The 19,774-nt window shown below is 30.1% G+C and overlaps 2 protein-coding genes across 2 annotated transcripts; both read right to left on the bottom strand.

Annotated features, from left to right (window-relative positions):
- Window positions 1-281: 281 nt before the first annotated feature.
- On the bottom strand, window positions 282-1,335 carry LOC149062520 (uncharacterized). Its single transcript, XM_089215349.1, has 2 exons — window positions 964-1,335; window positions 282-599 (listed from the first exon to the last, which is right to left on the bottom strand). The coding sequence occupies exons 1-2, from the start codon at window positions 1,333-1,335 to the stop codon at window positions 282-284; spliced, it is 690 nt and encodes a 229-aa protein (XP_089071475.1).
- Window positions 1,336-8,525: 7,190 nt separating this feature from the next.
- On the bottom strand, window positions 8,526-18,154 carry LOC107167002 (protein decapentaplegic-like). Its single transcript, XM_089217302.1, has 6 exons — window positions 17,752-18,154; window positions 12,031-12,132; window positions 11,779-11,937; window positions 11,268-11,472; window positions 10,619-10,842; window positions 8,526-9,748 (listed from the first exon to the last, which is right to left on the bottom strand). Exons 2-6 carry the CDS (start codon window positions 12,125-12,127, stop codon window positions 9,339-9,341), a joined length of 1,095 nt encoding a protein of 364 aa, XP_089073428.1. The 5' UTR covers window positions 12,128-12,132; window positions 17,752-18,154; the 3' UTR covers window positions 8,526-9,338.
- Window positions 18,155-19,774: the final 1,620 nt, after the last annotated feature.

Here is a 19,774-nt window from a genome sequence, read left to right as displayed (position 1 = left end):
TTATAATATAATAATGATGCTAGCAAGTACATGGATTCCGCACGATGCATGACGGTGCAGTAGTACAGTATAAAAATATTGTAATAACAATTTAGGTTAAAAACTTAGAAAATAATGTATAATAATTGACAATGAAAAATTTAATGTATTAATAATAATAATGTAAGAAAAAGATATCAGTATATCGGTAGTGCTGGTGATAATATGATCCGACGCCTGAAAACCAGCAGTGTGGCCAACGCATTATAATGATACATCCCGGCCACCTTGAAGCTGTGGCTTCAAATTGAGGCTGGTAAAGGACAGATCTTCACAACTGGTCTGGTTATTTCAGTGCCGCTTGGTGTCCGTAAGGTGACAACCCTGACTATTCCGTCTTGTCCTGGATGTGTTGCTATGACTCTGACAAGTCTCCAAGAGAGTGGAGGAGAATTGTCTTCCTTCAGCACAGCTAGAGTACCAATTTCGATCTGGGAGGGTGATTGTATCCACTTACTCTTGCCTTGTAGTGAAGACAAGTATTCTTCTCTCCAGCGTTTCCAGAACAGTTGGAACGCTTTCTGTACTAATTTCCACCATTTTAGTCGATTTGATGGAATCTATGTGACATCATTATCTGGCAGTGTTAGTAATGGAGCCCCTACTAAAATGTGACCAGGTGTGAGGGGTTGATGATCTCCAGGGTCTGAATATAAGGCAGTTAAAGGCCTTGAGTTGAGGCATGCTTCAACTTGTGTCAATAGTGTGGTAAGTTCTTCGAAGTTGAAGTGAGAAGAGTTTATAGCACGGTATAAGTGATGTTTGCAGGACTTCACTGCTGACTCCCAAAGCCCGCCAAAATGCGGGGCATTGGGTGGAATGAATACACATTGTATGCCGTCGTCCACTAGTATTTCAGCTACTCACAGATCCTCCCCTGCTGTCGGTTCAAACGAAGAAAAAAAAAAAAAGTATTTCAGCTACTGATTTAGTGTTGGGTGTGCTTGCTAAGTAACACTTAAGTTCCTTGCGAGCACCAACAAAATTAGTACCGCTGTCAGACCAAATTTGTCTGGGTAGACCACGCCTAGAAGTGAACCGGCGTAGGGCAGCTAGAAACGCTTCACTGGTTAGACTACTCACAAGCTCGAGATGAACAGCCTTTGTTGCCATGCATACAAATACTGCTATGTATGCTTTTACTAGTACAATCTTCCTCAGACCTGTTTTGACTTGGATAGGTCCTGCAAAGTCCACTCCGGTGATAGAAAACGGTTTGCTTGGCGTGACCAAAGCAAAGGCTTTGGGAGTTGGCCCATTGGCTGTAGTAGTGGAGTTGGTCGGGCTCTGAAACATTTCTGACATAAGTGAACAATCCTTCTGGCGTTGTCTCTACCACGGAGAGGCCAAAATTAACTTCTTATGTTTGCTAGGAGTCCTTGAGGGCCTATGTGTAGGAGGCGTAAGTGACGTGCTTGAAATATCATATTTATGATATTGTTGTTGGCTGGTAGTACTGCAGGATGTTTGCGTCCAAATGGTTCATCTGAATGCTGCAGTCGGCCACCTACGCGTAGGACACCATCCTTCATAAATGGAGATAAACATTTTAATGGACCTTTGGTTATCAGACCACCACTAGATAGAACTTTGATCTCGGCAGCAAATTCCTGGTTCTGCACAAACTGTATCCAGCGCCACTTCACTACTTGCAGTTCAGTTACTTTGATTGGCCCTAGTGGTTTCACATTCTGAAATCTTTACGCTTAGTCCTGGTATCAACTTGTTCCCTCTGAGATATGATGTACGTCAATTGATCCCTTTCTGGACACCAGACTAACCCTAATGACCTGAGTGTGTCCTGATTCCCTAGATCCAATGAGAAATGTGCTTCGTCAGATACTTCTGATATGTATTGTCTTACAGCCGCACTGTTTGAACACCATTTCCGTAGCATCATGCCCCCAGTATTTAGTGCTTGGGATACATCACGGAATAGTGTTAGTGCTTCTTCGATTGAATCTGACCCACTGATGTAGTCATCCATATAAAAGTCGCTTTTAATTGATTGAGCAGCTGTTGAACTTATAGAGGATACAGATGATGCTATTTCTTGCAACACACGGGTGGAGAGAAATGAGGCAGATGCTGTACCATAGGTAACTGTGTTTAATTAGTAGTGTTGTAACTCATGTTCTGGAGAGGCTCTCCACATGATTCTTTGGTAGTTGCGGTCTTGTGGTTGCGCCCAGACTTGCCGAAACATTTTTGCCACATCTGCTGTGATAACAACTATATGGCTACGAAAGCGTAGCAAAATGTCAAACAATTCTGGTTGGGTGGTTGGGCCTGGAGCTAAAATGTCATTAAGTGATTTTCCTGTGGTTTACTTGGCAGAACCGTCAAATACTACCCGCACCTTAGTAGTTGTACTTGATTCTTTAACCACAGCATGGTGTGGCAAGTAGTAGTACCCTTCAGTATGAGTACCTGGGTTGTCAACCTTAGACATATGACCTAGAAGATGGTATTCACTCATAAAGTCTAGATAGTTAGAACGCAGTATTGGGTCTTTCATGAGTCGCTTCTCCACACTAAGGAAGCGTTGAACTGCAATGTTGTGAGAGTCTCCTAATAGGTACTGCTGGGTCTTGAGTGAATGGTAAATGCACAATAAACTTGCCACGCTTATGTGTATCCTTGAACATTTTTTTTTCACATGCTTCATTTTCATTAGTTCTTGTAGGTGATTGATGTGGTGACATCCATCCTGTAACACTTAGTAAACATGAGATAAGAGGTTTAGGTTTTTTATTAACCTTTAATGGTTGGCTTTTTGTCCTTCCGGCTACAATCCAGCCTAGCAGTGTTTTGCATAACCATGGTGAGCCTCCTTATAATGCAATCTTTTCACTTAACAAAACTTCAAAAAATATTTCATTCCCAAGTAGTTGATCAATATTGGACGTTGAATGAAATAGTGGATCAGCTAGCGACTGTTGAACTGATGTTGGTATAGACCAGGAGGATGTATCAAAGTTGAGTGCTGGCAATGGCATTGTAACGACTGGCAAAACCTGACAGTTTATAGAAGATGAGAACTGTGAATAACGAGACTTAATTAATACTTGACAGCATTTGGAAGGTTTTGTCGAAACACCATTTACACCACTAATTTGGAGTGTACTACGTTGGGTGTGCAACTCTAACAACGTTGCTATATTTTGTGATAGGATGTTAATGTGAGATCCACAATCTAAAACTGCTCTACATTGGTGCAGATTACCTTTATTATCTTGTTAGTAGACAATCGCAGTAGACAGTAGTCTTGAGATGCTACAGAGTATTCGTGGAGTGTAGTTGTGTCCATTTGAAGTGCTACTGTTGACTGTATTTCAGTGTCACCTGGTGATGATATGTTGTTATCAGTAGAGGCTGTTGGCTTGGAAAGTTGACTTATATCTGAGACTGACTTTTTTTGTTATGGTAATCCATGTAGCATTGAATTGTGTTTGCGATGACAGTGTCGACATAAGGAAGCTTTGCATTCATAAATTGTGTGTTTAGCTGAAAAACAATTAAAGCATAATTTATGTTTTTTTATTGTGTCATACCTGTCTTGAATCGACATTGTCTTAAACCGTTCACATCGGTAGACCTTGTGTGGTTCTGCACAGGCTGGATACTTTTCTTGACTGGCTTGAGTGGCTATAAGAGATGTGGAATTATAGCCTTTTTTTTGTTTGAGTGGTTTGGTACCTGTGTAGGTTGATGTTTGGTTTTCAAACGATTCCATCGACCCAGCTCTACTCTCTAGAAATTCTGTCAAGTGTTTAATGCTGACTTCAGTGTTTACTGTAATTGACAGTTCCCATTGCTCTAATGTTTTAGTGTCTAGTTTGGCTCTTACAATACCTACCAATAGATCGTCCCAGTACTTGACAGGGCGTGATAGGGCACGTAGTGCTTCTAAGTGTGTTGAGAACTTAAGTAAAAAGCTACGCAGGTCACATGCTGTTGAATTAGTAAGTTTTGGCAGTTCTAATAATGATCGTATATGTGATTCTGTAATTAATCTCTTTCTGTCATACCTCTGCTTTAAAACGCTCATAGCATTATCATAATATGATTCATTTACCTCTAACGAATTTATCAAATCGAGTGGTGGTCCTGACAGACATGACCGTAGGAAATGCAACTTGTCTATGTGTGTTAACGATGGTTCGTTATGTATTCGAGATTTAAAGCAGTTGAAAAATCGTTGCCACTTATTATAATCACCGTCGAACTGTTCCAATGGTAGCCGTGGTAAATGTGAACGAATCGACATTGTACTATTCGATCCTTGACTGAGACGTGTTTGTTCTCTGTAAGTTGCGTTTGTGTCGCAAGCATCACTAATTTCTGGTCGAAGTGTTGATTTTATTAATCTAGTGAGTCTACCTACGGTGCTGTGGTATTTTGTTTCAATATCGTCACGGTCTAATGAGTGTTGCTCGTCATTTTCAATATCAATTTCTTCAATTTTAGTTTGTACGATTTCAAATTGTTGAAGTAGGAACGGTAATGCCGATAACCTTGAGGCTGCTTCGCTTACCGCATCTGGAGAGTGTTTAAATCGATCGACGAAGCTGGTGACTCTGGTAAGCGCGGCTTTTATCTGGCCGCGTCGCCGCTTCAACGTTGCACTGGTTTGGAAGAGATCTTGATGGTATGAGTGATCTAGATTATCTTGCTCGTTGTTGACTGACATTGTTTTGTGGTATTATCCGGCGTCGATGGCCCAAATGTTAACGCACGATTCTATCCGCACTTGGATCGATTATTCGCGCAATGACTAGGTAAATGGACTGTATAATAGTAAGAAATGTCGTTGTATAATTATATAATTATCCATAATATGATAATATGATCCGACGTCTGAAAACCAGCAGTGTGACCAACGCATTATAATGATACAATTTATAATTGGTTTTGCATTTGGTTTTTTTTTTAAGTAATTTTATTTATTATGTTAATTTATCTTACCTATTTATACATTTAACAATTTTGAATATTTTTTTAAATATTATGTTTTAAATTCCATTAAGTTTTTCATTTCTATACAATTTAGGCTGTACATTTAACCATTTGTTTTGGCGTATAATTAAATTGATGTGTGGCTTTCAATCATTTGTTGTGGCATATAACCGAATTTACTTGTTAATAATTTGAATTTTTCTAATACAATTTTTAAATTACACTACAATAATTTTTAGTTAAATTGGCCATAATTTCATTGATATTGTTCTAAATGATTTAAAAAGTGTGGCGTACCCACTGCGTAAAATTTTAAACTACGCTATTGTGTTTTCAAATTTAAATATTTAACTACAAATTCATTATGCTGAAACGTATTACTTCCTATAATATTATATCCGGCGAGATTGTTTTTTGTATTGTGGATGTTTGAATTTCAGGCGTTATTTTGTATACTTGGTGTGACCATATCGTGTCGTTTGATACATTTATATATATGTACCTATTATTCCTGAGAAAATAATATATCATTGAATTTAAATTTAATACGTCCCAAATACAAAAAGAATCCAAAACAGAGCGATTTCTTACCTGGTTAAAAAAAATGATAATAATATTTTTATAATAAGTACCTAAGTAAAATTAGTCAATGTAAATGTATATTTAACTTAATATAACTATTAGTTTTTATAAAATATTACACAATTTTAGTAACATATTTGAATGACAATTCATAAAAATTACAACGAGATGAGATACGGTTTATAAATATATAATATATCTTTTTCAGACATATAATGAAAACTAATGATACACCGTATAGTGGTACAGTTAATTTTATTATATTATACGATATACAACATAACATGCGTTTAATAAAAATGCAATTGTGGCTTGGCGTAACGCGGTTGTTAAAATCAATCATACAACATGATGATAATACGCACTGTCAACTATCAATATTTACCGAATTGGTGACCATTCGGATTCTTAGTGGAAAAAAATTTAAGTATTGCCATAGATTCACGCGTTTCCGACCTATCGTACCAACTGTACTAACCAGTAACACCTACCGTAAACTCTACAATAGCTAATGGTCACAGTAACAATGCTCAAACCAAATAAAAAATATATTATATACATATATATATATACACAATGGTTTTTTTTTTGTTCATAAATCAAAAACATTTTTTTCTGACTATTTAGACAAGTATCAAAAAAAGCTGCAAAGTATCTACAGACCTTTAAAAATGTATTTTACAAAAAATTTATGATTCTGCAAATCATCTATTGAAATAAATCAATTCAAATTTAAAAAAAAATCATTTAATTCTTTCTGAAGTATTAAAAAATATGTGGTAAAGTGAATTGGCTTAACAGTTTTTTTATGTTTTTCTGGGTGCCTTTGGGAGCTTTCAATTTTTACCTCCCAAATGTACCAACTAGATTTATTTTACCACAGGAAAATATATTAAGTTAAAAATCGAAACGTTATTTTAATTAGTTATCGTCTGTATCGTGTACTCAGATACAAAAAATAATAATATTCCTAGCACACACATCAACTCGTCACTCCGTTCAGAATCTAAAATCAAACATTTATTATAAATAGATATTTGAAACTTTTAAAAGATATTATTATATTGCATGCACACAATATCATTTTAAAATGAAATTTTTTCGCTAAAAATTTTATTTTAAATGTACTAATGCCTGATTTTATATTAAATTAATTTTATTAAAATAATATCATAAAATATAGGTTCTTCATAGTATTATAGGCTGTCAGACCATCTCCACCCATAAAAGTTTTTTGTATACAACAATCATCATTGAATTCAAATTTGACACATATATTACACAGAATTCTCTTGATACAGCAGAACGTATTGTAAAGCAAAGCTTTACCAAATTGTCCCATTTTTTATTATTATTATAACAAATTACGGGAAACCTTATATAAAAATGTCGAACTAATCTAAACACTTTATCGAAAATTATTGAAAAAAAAACTTAATCAAATTGAAAATGTCAAACGTATCGTATAAATAAAATAAAATCAAAAAATCTTAAAATTTGTATTACATATATAAATAATGACAAATAAAACATTTAGTTTAGTTGAGATTGGAAAAAATATCACAATGTCGCATTTATGAATTGCTACAAAATATTAAAAATCAATCGAGGAAAAATAGTTAATTTACGAGTAATACATAAGATTGAAAATTCAATATCAAAAAATTTGTACTTCAAATATTTATGTGACTTTTAATAAACATTTTTGTTATGGATAGAAAACTTTTATAAGAAATCGCATTAATATAAAATGTTATAAATAATTGTATTCAATTCTGCACTTTTTAATTTGGTGCCCTATCGTTTTTTTCATACATTTAGGATAAAAAAAAAAGAGTTTGGCTAATAGATAATGATATAGTGGTATTCTACACATTTAGGTGTCACGTGATTCACTGCAATAGATGTGTTAAATTATTTGAATTCAATACTATAAAATAATTGTATACCAAAAGTAATTTTGAGGGAAAACGGTCTGTCTACCAATAATATGTTTAGGTAATTATATTTTATGATATTATGCTCAATGGTATTAAAATAATTAATTTAATCATAAGATATTAGTAACTTGAATTGACTTTTGGTTAAAAAACCTTAAAATTTTCGTTGTGTAAACACGCAATGTATAATTTATAAAATAAACTAACACATTAAAAGTTTCAGCTTTTCAAGTATCAACGAGTAGAATTTTTAAATTAAGTAGGCGAAATAACTAAAATCGTAATATTTAGATTTTTTGGTTACAGTATGAATAAGGTATTTATGAGAAACCTTGCTTACCTTTTTAAAAAGTCAAAAATAACTTCTGTAAGACTTGGTTATGTTCATTGTGTTAAAGAATATTATCTATATTTGTTCTTAAATATTTATTAAAAAATATTTCTATAAATCTTTAATATGTTTATACTGTTACCTATTATAAAAACTTGTAAAAAAACCAAGCTTTTGAATTACTTCGATTTTTTACTTCAGCATTGTTACTGGAAGAAAAAAGAATTTAATTAGTTTTGAGGGGAGGGTCGAAAGTAAAAGTTCTAAAGTACCTTGGAAAGCATTAAAAAAACGGGTAAGTGAATGTCGCTCTGCTGAACAGTGGGTTACGGCGGATGGCATTAAATTTGAATTCATTGATATAATATCATTGTATATGAAAAACGATTATGAGTGGAGACTGTTTATCACTTTATCAGTATAGGATATTTTCAACTATATACTATATTACTTATAATGTTATTATTTAAAAAATTAATTGTTTTAGTTTGTTTTTTAAGTTCAAATATTTGACATTGGATGTATAATATCTACCCGATTTCTCATAGAACGACTTTATTATTTTTATATAATTCAAAAACTAATAATCGTAAATATTTGATATTGTTACAAATGTTTTTAATATCAGTTATAATTTTCTATACATGATATAATTTTAAAAATAACTCTCTCACGCCACATTTACCCGTATTAATATTATAGACAAATCTAATATCATGTACCTTCTTTATGACTAATCAATATACTAAATATATTTTGAAAGGAAAAATTAATAAGATCTAGGTGCCTACATTTGTGGAATAATGTCAACCACATACAATGATAAACGGCTATAAAATAATAAAATAACCACAATGTACAATGAAATTACATTTGTATACATAATTTTAATATTTATTATAATACATTATGCATTACCACGAAAAAAAAACAACCAAAACAAAACATAAAGAACTTATTGAAATAGGAATAAAAATACCAGTAGGTAATGACAATTTGTGTAAGTTTTTTTTATGTATAAAAATTTCAAAGACACAAGAGTCGACTCGTGACTCATGATTATTCTACATTAAAACAAATTATCATTTGTTTTATACTATTTACAATCATTTGTAATTTTTTTATATACATTATTATTTATTAGTAACGCGTTATTCAAAAAAACAAATTTTTATAAGTGTATTTACATGTGTGTTTATATTGCAATATACATATATTTTATTACAGTTTCAGTTGATTCAATTATAACGACAAAAAAAAAAAATGGTTTTATTTAAACATTCGCGTTTAACACTTTTAGAGAATTTTGGGAGAACACACGCACGCACATTCACATTGCAGATATTTTACATGCATTACATGTATATCTACCAAATTCGGCGTAAAAATGACAAGGTTTTATGATTGTGTAAAGTATGCAGCACACATCCAGACTTGAGCTAGTGCCTATATCGTGTATATATATACGATAACTGCCACCGGTTTCCTCATCTACATCCGCACTCGTCCACGGTCATTTCCTGGTAGTTTTTCACCACCAACTTTCCGTCGTCGTCTTTGTAAAGCAACGTCTGTGTACTTAGCTTGGTCGGTACACAACATGCCCGGGGAGCTTTCGACGAATTATATGAGTTCATCAGCGTCTGCATTACCGCGTGGTTGGACGCGTTAAGATGATTTGCCAACGGGAACTTGCACTCCCCTTTGCAGTAGAACGCGTCGTACCCACCCGGCGCTTGGATCCAATCGTTGAACCCGATCTCTGTGAAATTTACATACATCGGATACCGCTGGCAGATCTCCCTTTTTTTTTTCGCTTTCTTCTGTGGTACTGCCGAAGCGTCGACAGATCGTTTGATTCGCCACGTCATCATCCGTTCCAGCGTGCTTTTCTGACCTGAACAACGATTAAAAAGGCACAATTGTATTATTATAACTATTATAGTTCACAACATATTATTATAATGGTTAACATTGTGACGTAACAATACCATTATGTTTCGTGTTAAATCATTTAAATATCAATAATACTGTTTACAACGAATTCAGTAGGAATAAACGTATTAGAGGTGTATTTCGGTAATAGCGGTGGAACGGTGATGCACTTAAAAAAATATGAATTGTTTCTAGTAACACTCGTAATTAACTATTAAAAAAAAAAAAAAAAAAAAAACATAGGTAGTCAACCATAAAATAGCTCAGGTGGTAAATTAGTAAGAAAAAATTGAATAAAATTAGGTAGGTAAAATAGACTTTAGATTCAAGAATCTAAGAAAATACATTGACGACTTCCGAGACTACCTATATAATATGATGATATTATATGGTAGCACATAAAGGGCCCTATTACACGTGTATTTTGGTTACACGTGAAACACTTAGTTAAATCAACATACACGTGTATTTAAAATAAATTCATTTTTGTTACAAATGTAAGTTTACCTAAGTTAACGAATATAATGCACTAGTACTGCAGGAGTATCATATACGTAACCTAACTTAAACTAAAATTTGTAACAAAAATGAATTTATTTTAAGTACATGTGTATGTTAAATACACACGCTTCGTGTACCTACACGTGTATTTAAATTATACGTTAAAAATCACAGACACTAATAGTAGCATCCTGATGAACAATATTGAATACTAGACATTTTTAAAAGCATCGAGTTTAGAACGCCGGCCACATTTCACTCGTTTAATCTATTTTTTATTGTTGTTAGAAATATCAAGTTAGTCGTGTAATTGAAATATCTTTATTCTTACTTGTTCCATCATCCGTGTACACCAATAGCAAAGTACTTTCAGGTGATACAAAATCAAAGACGCTCAGCAAATGAGTGTGACTGCCAGACTCAGTGACACATTGTACTAATAGGCCATGGTTTTCTTTGAAATTGTTCTTCGACAGTCTTTCTAAAAATGGAGTTACGTCAAAACTTTCGGTCTTTGAAATTGTTGACGTATTAATTGATTTTGAATCGATTATTCTATAAATATAAATATAACATAAATTTAATTATTATTAAAAAAAAAAAAAAAAAAAAATAGTTGGTACTATACACATTTTGTGTCTACTTATAACCCCAGTTATACCAGTTGTATTCTAACTACATCTCGTCGTGGCTCTAAGGGACGTCAAGAGTACCTATTAATTTTGTTAGAGGGGCTGAAATACAGAAGAGGAACAAAAAATAATGATGATGACGATTTCATTCTAAATGTAAAACATTTAATTGAAGTTGTTAAAATATGCTGTCCGTATAAATTACGTATAAATATTTTCCTTTCCATGTCCTTATTAATTTGAGTGCCACAAAAATGTTGTTAAAGAGACAAAGAATCCGCAAAATAAAAATAATTTTGAATAACTCTGATCTATATTATAGGTATGCTAATTGTTCTCCACCCTTACCTGAGAATAGGTTTTGATACGCCCTTTGTACCAGGTTGGATTATATCATGTAAAACCACATGAATGAATTCTCCATTTCGTAGGTCTTGATCGTATTTCATCGTAAAACGAACTTCAGCAGCTTTAACCTGTTCTCGTTCCGGTATAGAATCTATATCGAACTGTAGTCTATATTTCTTAGACTTAGCTTTGATTGGAGCCGATCCTAAAATAATATAAGATTATAATTTATTTTTAAAGATAAAATAAATTTAAAAAAAATGATTTTTGCTCTTATTCTCAATCAACTGTATTCTTCTAAAATGTATCAGCTCAGAATAATGTAATATTCAATATAAATTAGTACCTAGGTATTACATCAATCTACTTTATCTTTATAAAAAGAATAAAGATATAAAAGTATAGAACACAGATTAAAACATGTGTGTAGTATAAGTAAGTAACATATAGTTCATATAAAATATAATAATGTAGGTACCTATAAGGCTATAATCAAAAATGTCTTATTTACCTTTATTGTGATAAATTCTAGCAGTATTAGCAGTCGCTGTGTGCAAACCAGGAAGAGGAAAATGTGTTGTCATTTTTTGTTTTGATGTTAATTTAAACAGATCCATAGTGGCAGATGGTATCTTTATGTTTTCATTTGTCACAGGTTTTTGGTTTAAACCTTTAAAATAAAACGATAGCTTGATACAAATATTTCCATTCACTCATACTTGAATTGATTATTGCAATAACAAATAAATCGTATAAATTTTACCTAATTTCATGCGTAAATTTTTTTGCGCTTCTTCATATCCGCTGATTTCCGACAATCCAGTGTGTAGCATAGCCAACAATAACATTAAAGTAATCATTGTATCTACATTAAAAACAATTTACAAGTATACTTACATTGATAATGCACAATAAACACAATATTTAAAATTTTAAGTATAACCATTAGTAAATGAGATATTTTAAATCATAACTTTATATTATGTATTATAATCATATTATTTAAACACTATAAAATTCTAAATATGACGTTAATTTTTCATTAATTATTAAATTATAAAAATGTTACATTTAACAATGGAAGCATCGGTGTCCAAAGAGTATGCGTTGTTCTATTATTATTTATTTATTTATTGCGCATTTATGCCATAAAAAAAACGTGGATTCACGTTTGTGGTCTGTTATAATAGTGGTCCGAAGAATTATATCAATATTTAAATTGTTAATTATAATAATATATCCAGTTATCTATGTTACTGATTGTTATTTCTTGAACCATATTTTATATAATATAGGTACCATACAGAATATTGATAGAATAATAAAGGATAATTTCGTTTTCAATTGAATTTTTATTTTTTATTTTTGATAAGGTTTATATTAAGTAGGTATCATATAAATTTTATTTTTTGTGATATTACTGGGTAACGGATTTCAATGCTAATCGAATTTTTTCTCTGAATGTCCGAAAACATTTAAACATTTCTTTTCAAGCACAAAATTCATTTCTAACATCAATTAATTTTAAAAATTTAACTTTTATTTTATATTTTTGAAAGATTTGTGTATTTTATGTTTTTAAGTCATTTTTACATAAAAAAGAATAAAATTTGATAAAGATGTATTTAAAATCGGTTCTAAAATAATATTTATTTTACCTCAGCGTACTTCTGTTTTTATTATTTGTTATGTTTTTACCAATAACATTTTCAGTGCAAAAAGAAGATCAAGAAAATGAACAGCTAATACAAAAGCAAAACGCAAAACACATTTTTTCAATGATATATAGAATTTTAAAAGCATTTCAGTTATGAGTGCATTAAATCATATTTTTTTAAATGTATATTTCCCCAGTTTTTAGGAGCATTTAAATCTGTTCCTTAGTTATTACTATACCTAATATATAGCATTATAGCAATATGTTACTTACTAATGTATTAAAATATTTGATAATTTTCTATTATTGAGTCAATACATTTGTTATTATCAGTAGAGGTTGAAGAGAGGGGAATGAAGTGCCTCAATTTTCAACTTAACATTTAAAATTTAAGTATTTAAAAGGGGAAAGTAGGTACCAGTAACCACTCTGCTTTATCTAAAGTATACCTAGAGATCGAATAGCCGCTGTAACATGTGTGTTAAATTGTATTTCAATTGAATGTAAATCAGGCAAAGACGCAATAGTGACTTAATAGAGATAAAAATTGGCCATAAGTAATTTTTGAAATTTAAAAAAAAAAATTAAAAACTAATGTATGAAAATACATCTATCATTATACCTCTTTAGGTACCCATAAATACATAACTTAATCAAAAAGTTACTTTTTTACTCTTCAAATTAATGTCTTAATAAGAAAAAGAGAATTTTTTACCCCTAAAATGTTTGTAATTTTGTTAATAAGTACTCCAAGCTTTTGTGTGCTATAAAATACTATATACATTCACAAACAGCTAATGACCGTAGTTGCTGGGCTAAGGATCAATAATAAAAATTAAAAAATATATAATTAATATCAGTTTTTTTTAAATATGAGTCGCTTTATAGATTATTTGAGTACTTAGGTATTTATCATCATTATTGTAAAAATATTTTATCTGTACGATTAATAAATGAAGGGATAACTAATACTCGTTAGGCTTTAGATATAATATTATGTTTAATAACGTATTACGGTGTTAGGTAATTAGTTCTTTCCCTAACTTCCACATATATATTTATATTTCAAATAACTATGATGAATAGTATATCGATAAATTTCTAGATTAGCTGTCCATATTTGCTCATTATTGAACAAAGAGTAATTTAATTGTAATAAAATGTGATCGAAATATCAAACGACATTATAAGGTTATCACCTATTAATTATTATTAGCTTTTGATCCTCTTTTAAATAATTTAAAAAAAAGACAAAAGTTACATCATTATGGTTAATTCATTATTTTAAATTGTGATAGTAACGATGATAATATTAATTTAAATATATATATAAATATATTTTTTACAAAAAAAAAAAATGTCAGGAATAAAATATAATTTAGTAAAAAATTGTTTTAAATATAAGTAACTATTTGTAATCATTATTTTGGAAAATTGTACTATTAAATTGAAGTTTTGCCATGTTTTTTAGTTTTGAACCACTGTGAGATGATCTGACGTGTCTGTCAGCCATAATATAATTAATTATACTTTACGATATTATATTTAATATTTGTTTTAAAACTGAACTCATTCGAGTTCAATATATACAAGGAATTCATTTATGTTCATATTCATTATTTTTAAAAGGGACATTCATTTTCTAGTTCACATCCATTTAAGAAATTAATTAATATTTATAAAAATTATCCACCATAGAGTTTATTAGGTATGGTAAAGCATTCTATAAAAAATTATTAAAAGCAACATGATTAAAAAATATAAAGGTTCCTTTTTGATATATAATATATATTTTTAATTAATATAATTATTTTTTATAAAAATATGAATTTTGTTTATGTTCAAATTCTATTTATAAAAAATAAGTAACATAATATTATATTAACGTATGTTTACGAACGCGTTTTTTTTAATACAAATTATAGCAATATAACAATTTAAGTGAATATTTTATTTTATTTTATTTTTACTGAAAACATGGTATTTATTATTCGTTGTTAATATTGAATTATTGTAATATCACATTTTTCGTGGATATAATGTTTATATAAAATATCATGGTTATCATGTAATATTGTTATTAACTTTTAAGTCAATATTGACTTGCCATATATATAACAGTATGAATATAGGTTTATGGAAAAATAGTCAATAGCTTAAAATGTAATTAAATGTTTTTAAATGTCACTGCGATATTGTGTGTATAAAATATAATAATACTATATCTATAACTTATGTAAAAGTTTCAAATTCCCCAACAAAAATATATTTAAATTATAATGAAATAACTAAAATGGTTGAAAAATATCTAATTATATGCTATCTAAATTTGAACTGTGTGAAAATAAATTGTCTTTTATTAGGTATAGATATTTTGGTTTCAGTACTATCAACTTATTGAGAACCTTGTAAAAATTTAACTTTAATGTCAAAATTATTTACAAACAATCGTAATTTCTAGAATTTCATAAAAATATTAGCGTCAAACGCTTATACAAAACATGCAATTTTTATATTTTTAAATTGCTAAAAGATCATTTTAATATTTTATGTGAAATATCGCATTACATTTTCAAGATTTTTAGTCTAGTAAAAATATTTTTATTTACGATTATGAAATAAATCATAAATTGTATAATGTTTATGAACTCAAATAAATTGCTAAAAAAATATAAAATAAATAATTTTATAAATTATTATGAATTTTGTATTTTGACCGACACACAAATTAAAAATCCAAGCATTTTTTTTCAGTGTAAAAAGTTTCATAAGACATAAACATTTAAAAACAAACTATGCAATAGTAAAATCAATAAGTACATTCATCGCTCAATTCAGAATCTAAAATAATAACTTTATGAAATAATCAGTATATAATATTATTCAAGATTCAAAATAATATATGACGAAAGTAAAACGTATGTAAATACTTGTAGGCAGCCTTGGGTAATAAGAAAAAAAAATATTTTTTTTCTTCATATTATTATATTTTTTTTTTTTTTTGTGCCAGGGTACTAAATTTGATAAACTTAATGTTTATCGAAACCAATACTAATTAGGTAATTACTATTAATATGAATTAAATACCTATTCGAGTTTCAGATTGTAATTATCTTCTAATTCATGTTGAAGTTGTGTTTGTTGATAATAACTGTGGTTAAAGCTTCATAGTGAGTATTGGGAGGGATTATAATTAAGTTAAATATTTTTTATTTCTTATTACAGATTTTTTTCTATTATTTTTCATTTGTTTATTGGTTATTATAGAAATTACTGCGAAAGTAGTTTTGAAAGGGCATTTTACTTTTTATACGCATTAGTAAAATACAAATACTTGTTCAAAAAACTACTAACGTGTTATAGATGATTAATAGGAATTTAAAATATTTGGAATTGTATAGTATCATATAAATTACTTAGATAAAACTATATAAGTACATTATATTGTTATTATAATTGATAGCTAAACTCATATTATAGGTGCCTATATAATATCTAGCCGAAACGCATACTTGTTACACATTCCTATGTCTTTATATAATTTTTAAAATATAAAAATTACTTTCACTAGATGCGAGTGTGTCAGTAGAAAAAAAATATCCTTTATTCTAATAAAAATGTATTCACCGACGAAGAAGTTTACAAAGTGTTTCAAAATAGATGTAATATATTATGTTTACTTAATATGTTATGAATACCTATATACGCATTTTGCACATCGTTTTCACTCATCTGCTGTATTATCAACTACCATTTTAATTTTCGAATTAGAAAACTTGATATTTTATATAATCGTATTCTTCTTAGTTATTTGTAATAACATTTTAAAACTTATTTTTTAACTTCATACCTAATAGGTACCACCATATTATTATATTCAATTGGCAATATAAGCTAATAAATATTAACATAATACTTATCGAAATCCACTACATTGGTAAGACACGATTGAGCATAGAATATTTTGTATTACTAACATTTTGTAATTTATAATTTAATATTTTAGGCTTAAGATTGACAATGGAATATATATTCTGTGGGAGGCAGAACATCGTGGAATACTATATGGATAATAAAAGATGTATTTTGTGAGTGTTAATAAATTTTAAAAATGTATATTTTTATTCGGTCACCCACTGGCTACTCACCCATGAAATCATTGAAAGAGTATTGCTCGAAACAGAAACAGATATTCTGGCTAAAATTAAATCAATTGAACATATTTTCATAAAATAATAAACCGCTAAGAAATTAGAAACATAAAATTAAGTATTACATTTTTAAATCATTATTCAAATTGTAAAAACACTATTAAAAAACTATTTTATTTTAAATAAATTGTAAACAAATTCAAAGATATAGCAATTAAAAAACTTATACTTCGTGATAGGCAGTAAACTAGCCCCATTCTTTATTTTAATGATCATAAAAAGGTTGACAATATGTTGCATATTATGACCATAAAATTGTGTTATTTTTTATTTCATACCATAGTCGTATCAGTTTACTACAATTTTTAATTAAATATTTTAGTTTGTACAATGCAGTTCAGAATTGTTTAACAATGCAAATCGCAGTATTGTTGAATTTTTTACGCTCAGTCAAAAAGATTCTCTTTTGTATTTTTATATCTTTTGATACGCTGACAAATTTGTCAAATGGTGTTTTAACCATATTATATATTATACTGAAGCGTGCCACATACAATACTTTATAATACCTACAATTTAGGTACACACTACAAAGTATAAACTAATAATACCATTGTATAATAAGGTACACTAGCCATTCTATTATTATTATACATAAATAACAATCACGGTTTACCTGATGTGGCGGTATATTTTATATGAAACTATTGGGACCGTAGACGACGATAATATCATAATATTATAAACGGATGTCGTATGACGCGCACTTTGCCGTTTAGCGCACCAGCCAGCTGTGTAATATTATTGAGAAGAAGCATAGACGATTGAAATAATTGTTCCACGCGTATTAAATATTATAATATTATTGTACCGGTTTTATCATGCAGAAGAGCCGCGACACGAAACAGTAGGTAATGCATACAATACGCGCGCGTTGTTGCCGCTGCACAAATGCACAACCAAACCGAAAAGAAGATTATACTGAAATGATGACCGCAGGGCTTCGGAGGGTTCTGCCGATCCATTGTGTACGTATATAAACATCATAAAATGTATATTCCCAAGCTATATACACACGTGTGGTCGACCGACCGACCGTACAGCCGGAAATCGGCAGACAAACCGGCGCCCGCCCGGGCCCGAATAGTGATGAGCGGAGGATCGTCGGGGTGTGCGAGTGCATGTGCGCGCGGCAGATTTTGGGTGGGGTTAAGGGGAGTTGATGGTCAATAGGGCGTGGTTTTCGTATTTCTGGAAACCAGATTTCTCGGCGGCAGCTACGACGATCGTACACAACAACACAACACATAATATTATTATACACATAATGTTATGTTATATGCGTGTGATGCTTGAGTCGCGGGAAAATAAAAAGTAGTTGATAAAGAGGGACGCGGGAATGTGACAAACGTCGCTTTGTGTCTAAAGGCATAGCCGTATAGGCACTGCTTTTTATCCATACGCGTTCCCGCGAAAACTCGATGAGCGATTGTTCTCGAAATCATTGTCATTTTTAATCCTTACAACAACATCGTCACATAATAGGAAAATCCTCCATCGATTGTATTACAATAAAAAACATTGTGTGCCATACACTCATATACAATCGTAACTAAGACTGAAGAGCTTAAGTTTAATCGTAATATTATTATCGTTGTTAGTTATTTTTATATTAACAGATAATTCCCAATATATATTGTATTAACATTTCGGCGTTAGTCATTTTTCACTAGGTTCTTATTTGGGTCTTCCTGGCTGGTAATGTCACCGAAAATATTGTAATAGTAGTGCCTATGTTAAATTGGAAATACAATATAATGATATTCCCCAGACGATTGTCTAGAGTTGATAATCGACAGTAATAATAATTCTGAGACAAAATGCAGTCTCGTATTTTTGAAACATCGCTTAATGTAAAACGCTTTACACCGTACCCTTCGGTTATTTGGCCTAGAGACGTCTCGACGCCAATGTCCAGCTGCTTTTAAAGTGGGTAAAAGCAGATGTGTACAAACCAGCGGGCGGTCATGATGGTTATTTTTTTTGTTCCTTTTTAACACAAGTTTTTCGAATGGTGGCAAATGTCAATTCGATGATAAATGTTAGTGCAACACAGTCTGTAGTTATGGCTGCCAGCAAACATTTAACAACAACGACCCTGTCATACATAGCAGGGTGTTTATGATATAATATATGTATATGTGTGTGTATATATGTATGTATTTATGTATTTATGTATTTATGTATGTATTAATGCATGTGTATATAATGTGTATACATTATACAGGGTGTCCCACAGAGATCTGACAAATGAAATAACTTTTGTTCTAATCAATATTTTTAAAAAATTTCTTTTAAATATAATTCATAGACACATGCGCTACATTTTTAGAATACATTTTTTATTTTTTATCTTTTAATACTGAAAATAAAAAACTTAAAAAAATTTATAAATTCTATATTATTTGAAATTAAAATGTTTTTAACATAAACTAGATCGTAATTTACTTAACGAAAATATTGATATTTAAAAAAATTGTAAAAAATCAGCCATTTGACTTAAATAAGTGTTTTTACCATATAAATTTTTCTAAAAATCAGATTTACAAACTGGCTATATTGAATATTTCAAAAAAAAATTTTATCAATTTTTAAGTTTTTATTTTCAGTATTAAAAAATAAAAAATGTATTCTAAAAA

Source organism: Diuraphis noxia, unplaced genomic scaffold, assembly GCF_037042655.1.
Source record: "Diuraphis noxia isolate RWA-SAM2 unplaced genomic scaffold, SU_Dnox_SAM2 contig0001, whole genome shotgun sequence".
NCBI lineage: Eukaryota > Metazoa > Arthropoda > Insecta > Hemiptera > Aphididae > Diuraphis > Diuraphis noxia.
Note: the sequence above shows the minus strand (reverse complement) of the source record. Positions and strands in the feature narration are given on the sequence as shown.

Excerpts from the sequence above, each read along its gene's own strand:
- LOC149062520 (XM_089215349.1), bottom strand. The coding sequence starts at position 1,335 with ATGTTTCAGAGCCCGACCAACTCCACTACTACAGCCAATGGGCCAACT. Across the intron at positions 600-963 it reads GCACACCCAACACTAAATCA|ATTCCATCAAATCGACTAAA; the intron begins GTAGCTGAAATA and ends GATGTCACATAG.
- LOC107167002 (XM_089217302.1), bottom strand. The coding sequence starts at position 12,127 with ATGATTACTTTAATGTTATTGTTGGCTATGCTACACACTGGATTGTCG. Across the intron at positions 11,938-12,030 it reads AAATTTACGCATGAAATTAG|GTTTAAACCAAAAACCTGTG; the intron begins GTAAAATTTATA and ends TTTATTTTAAAG. Across the intron at positions 9,749-10,618 it reads GTACACGGATGATGGAACAA|GTCAGAAAAGCACGCTGGAA; the intron begins GTAAGAATAAAG and ends ATCGTTGTTCAG.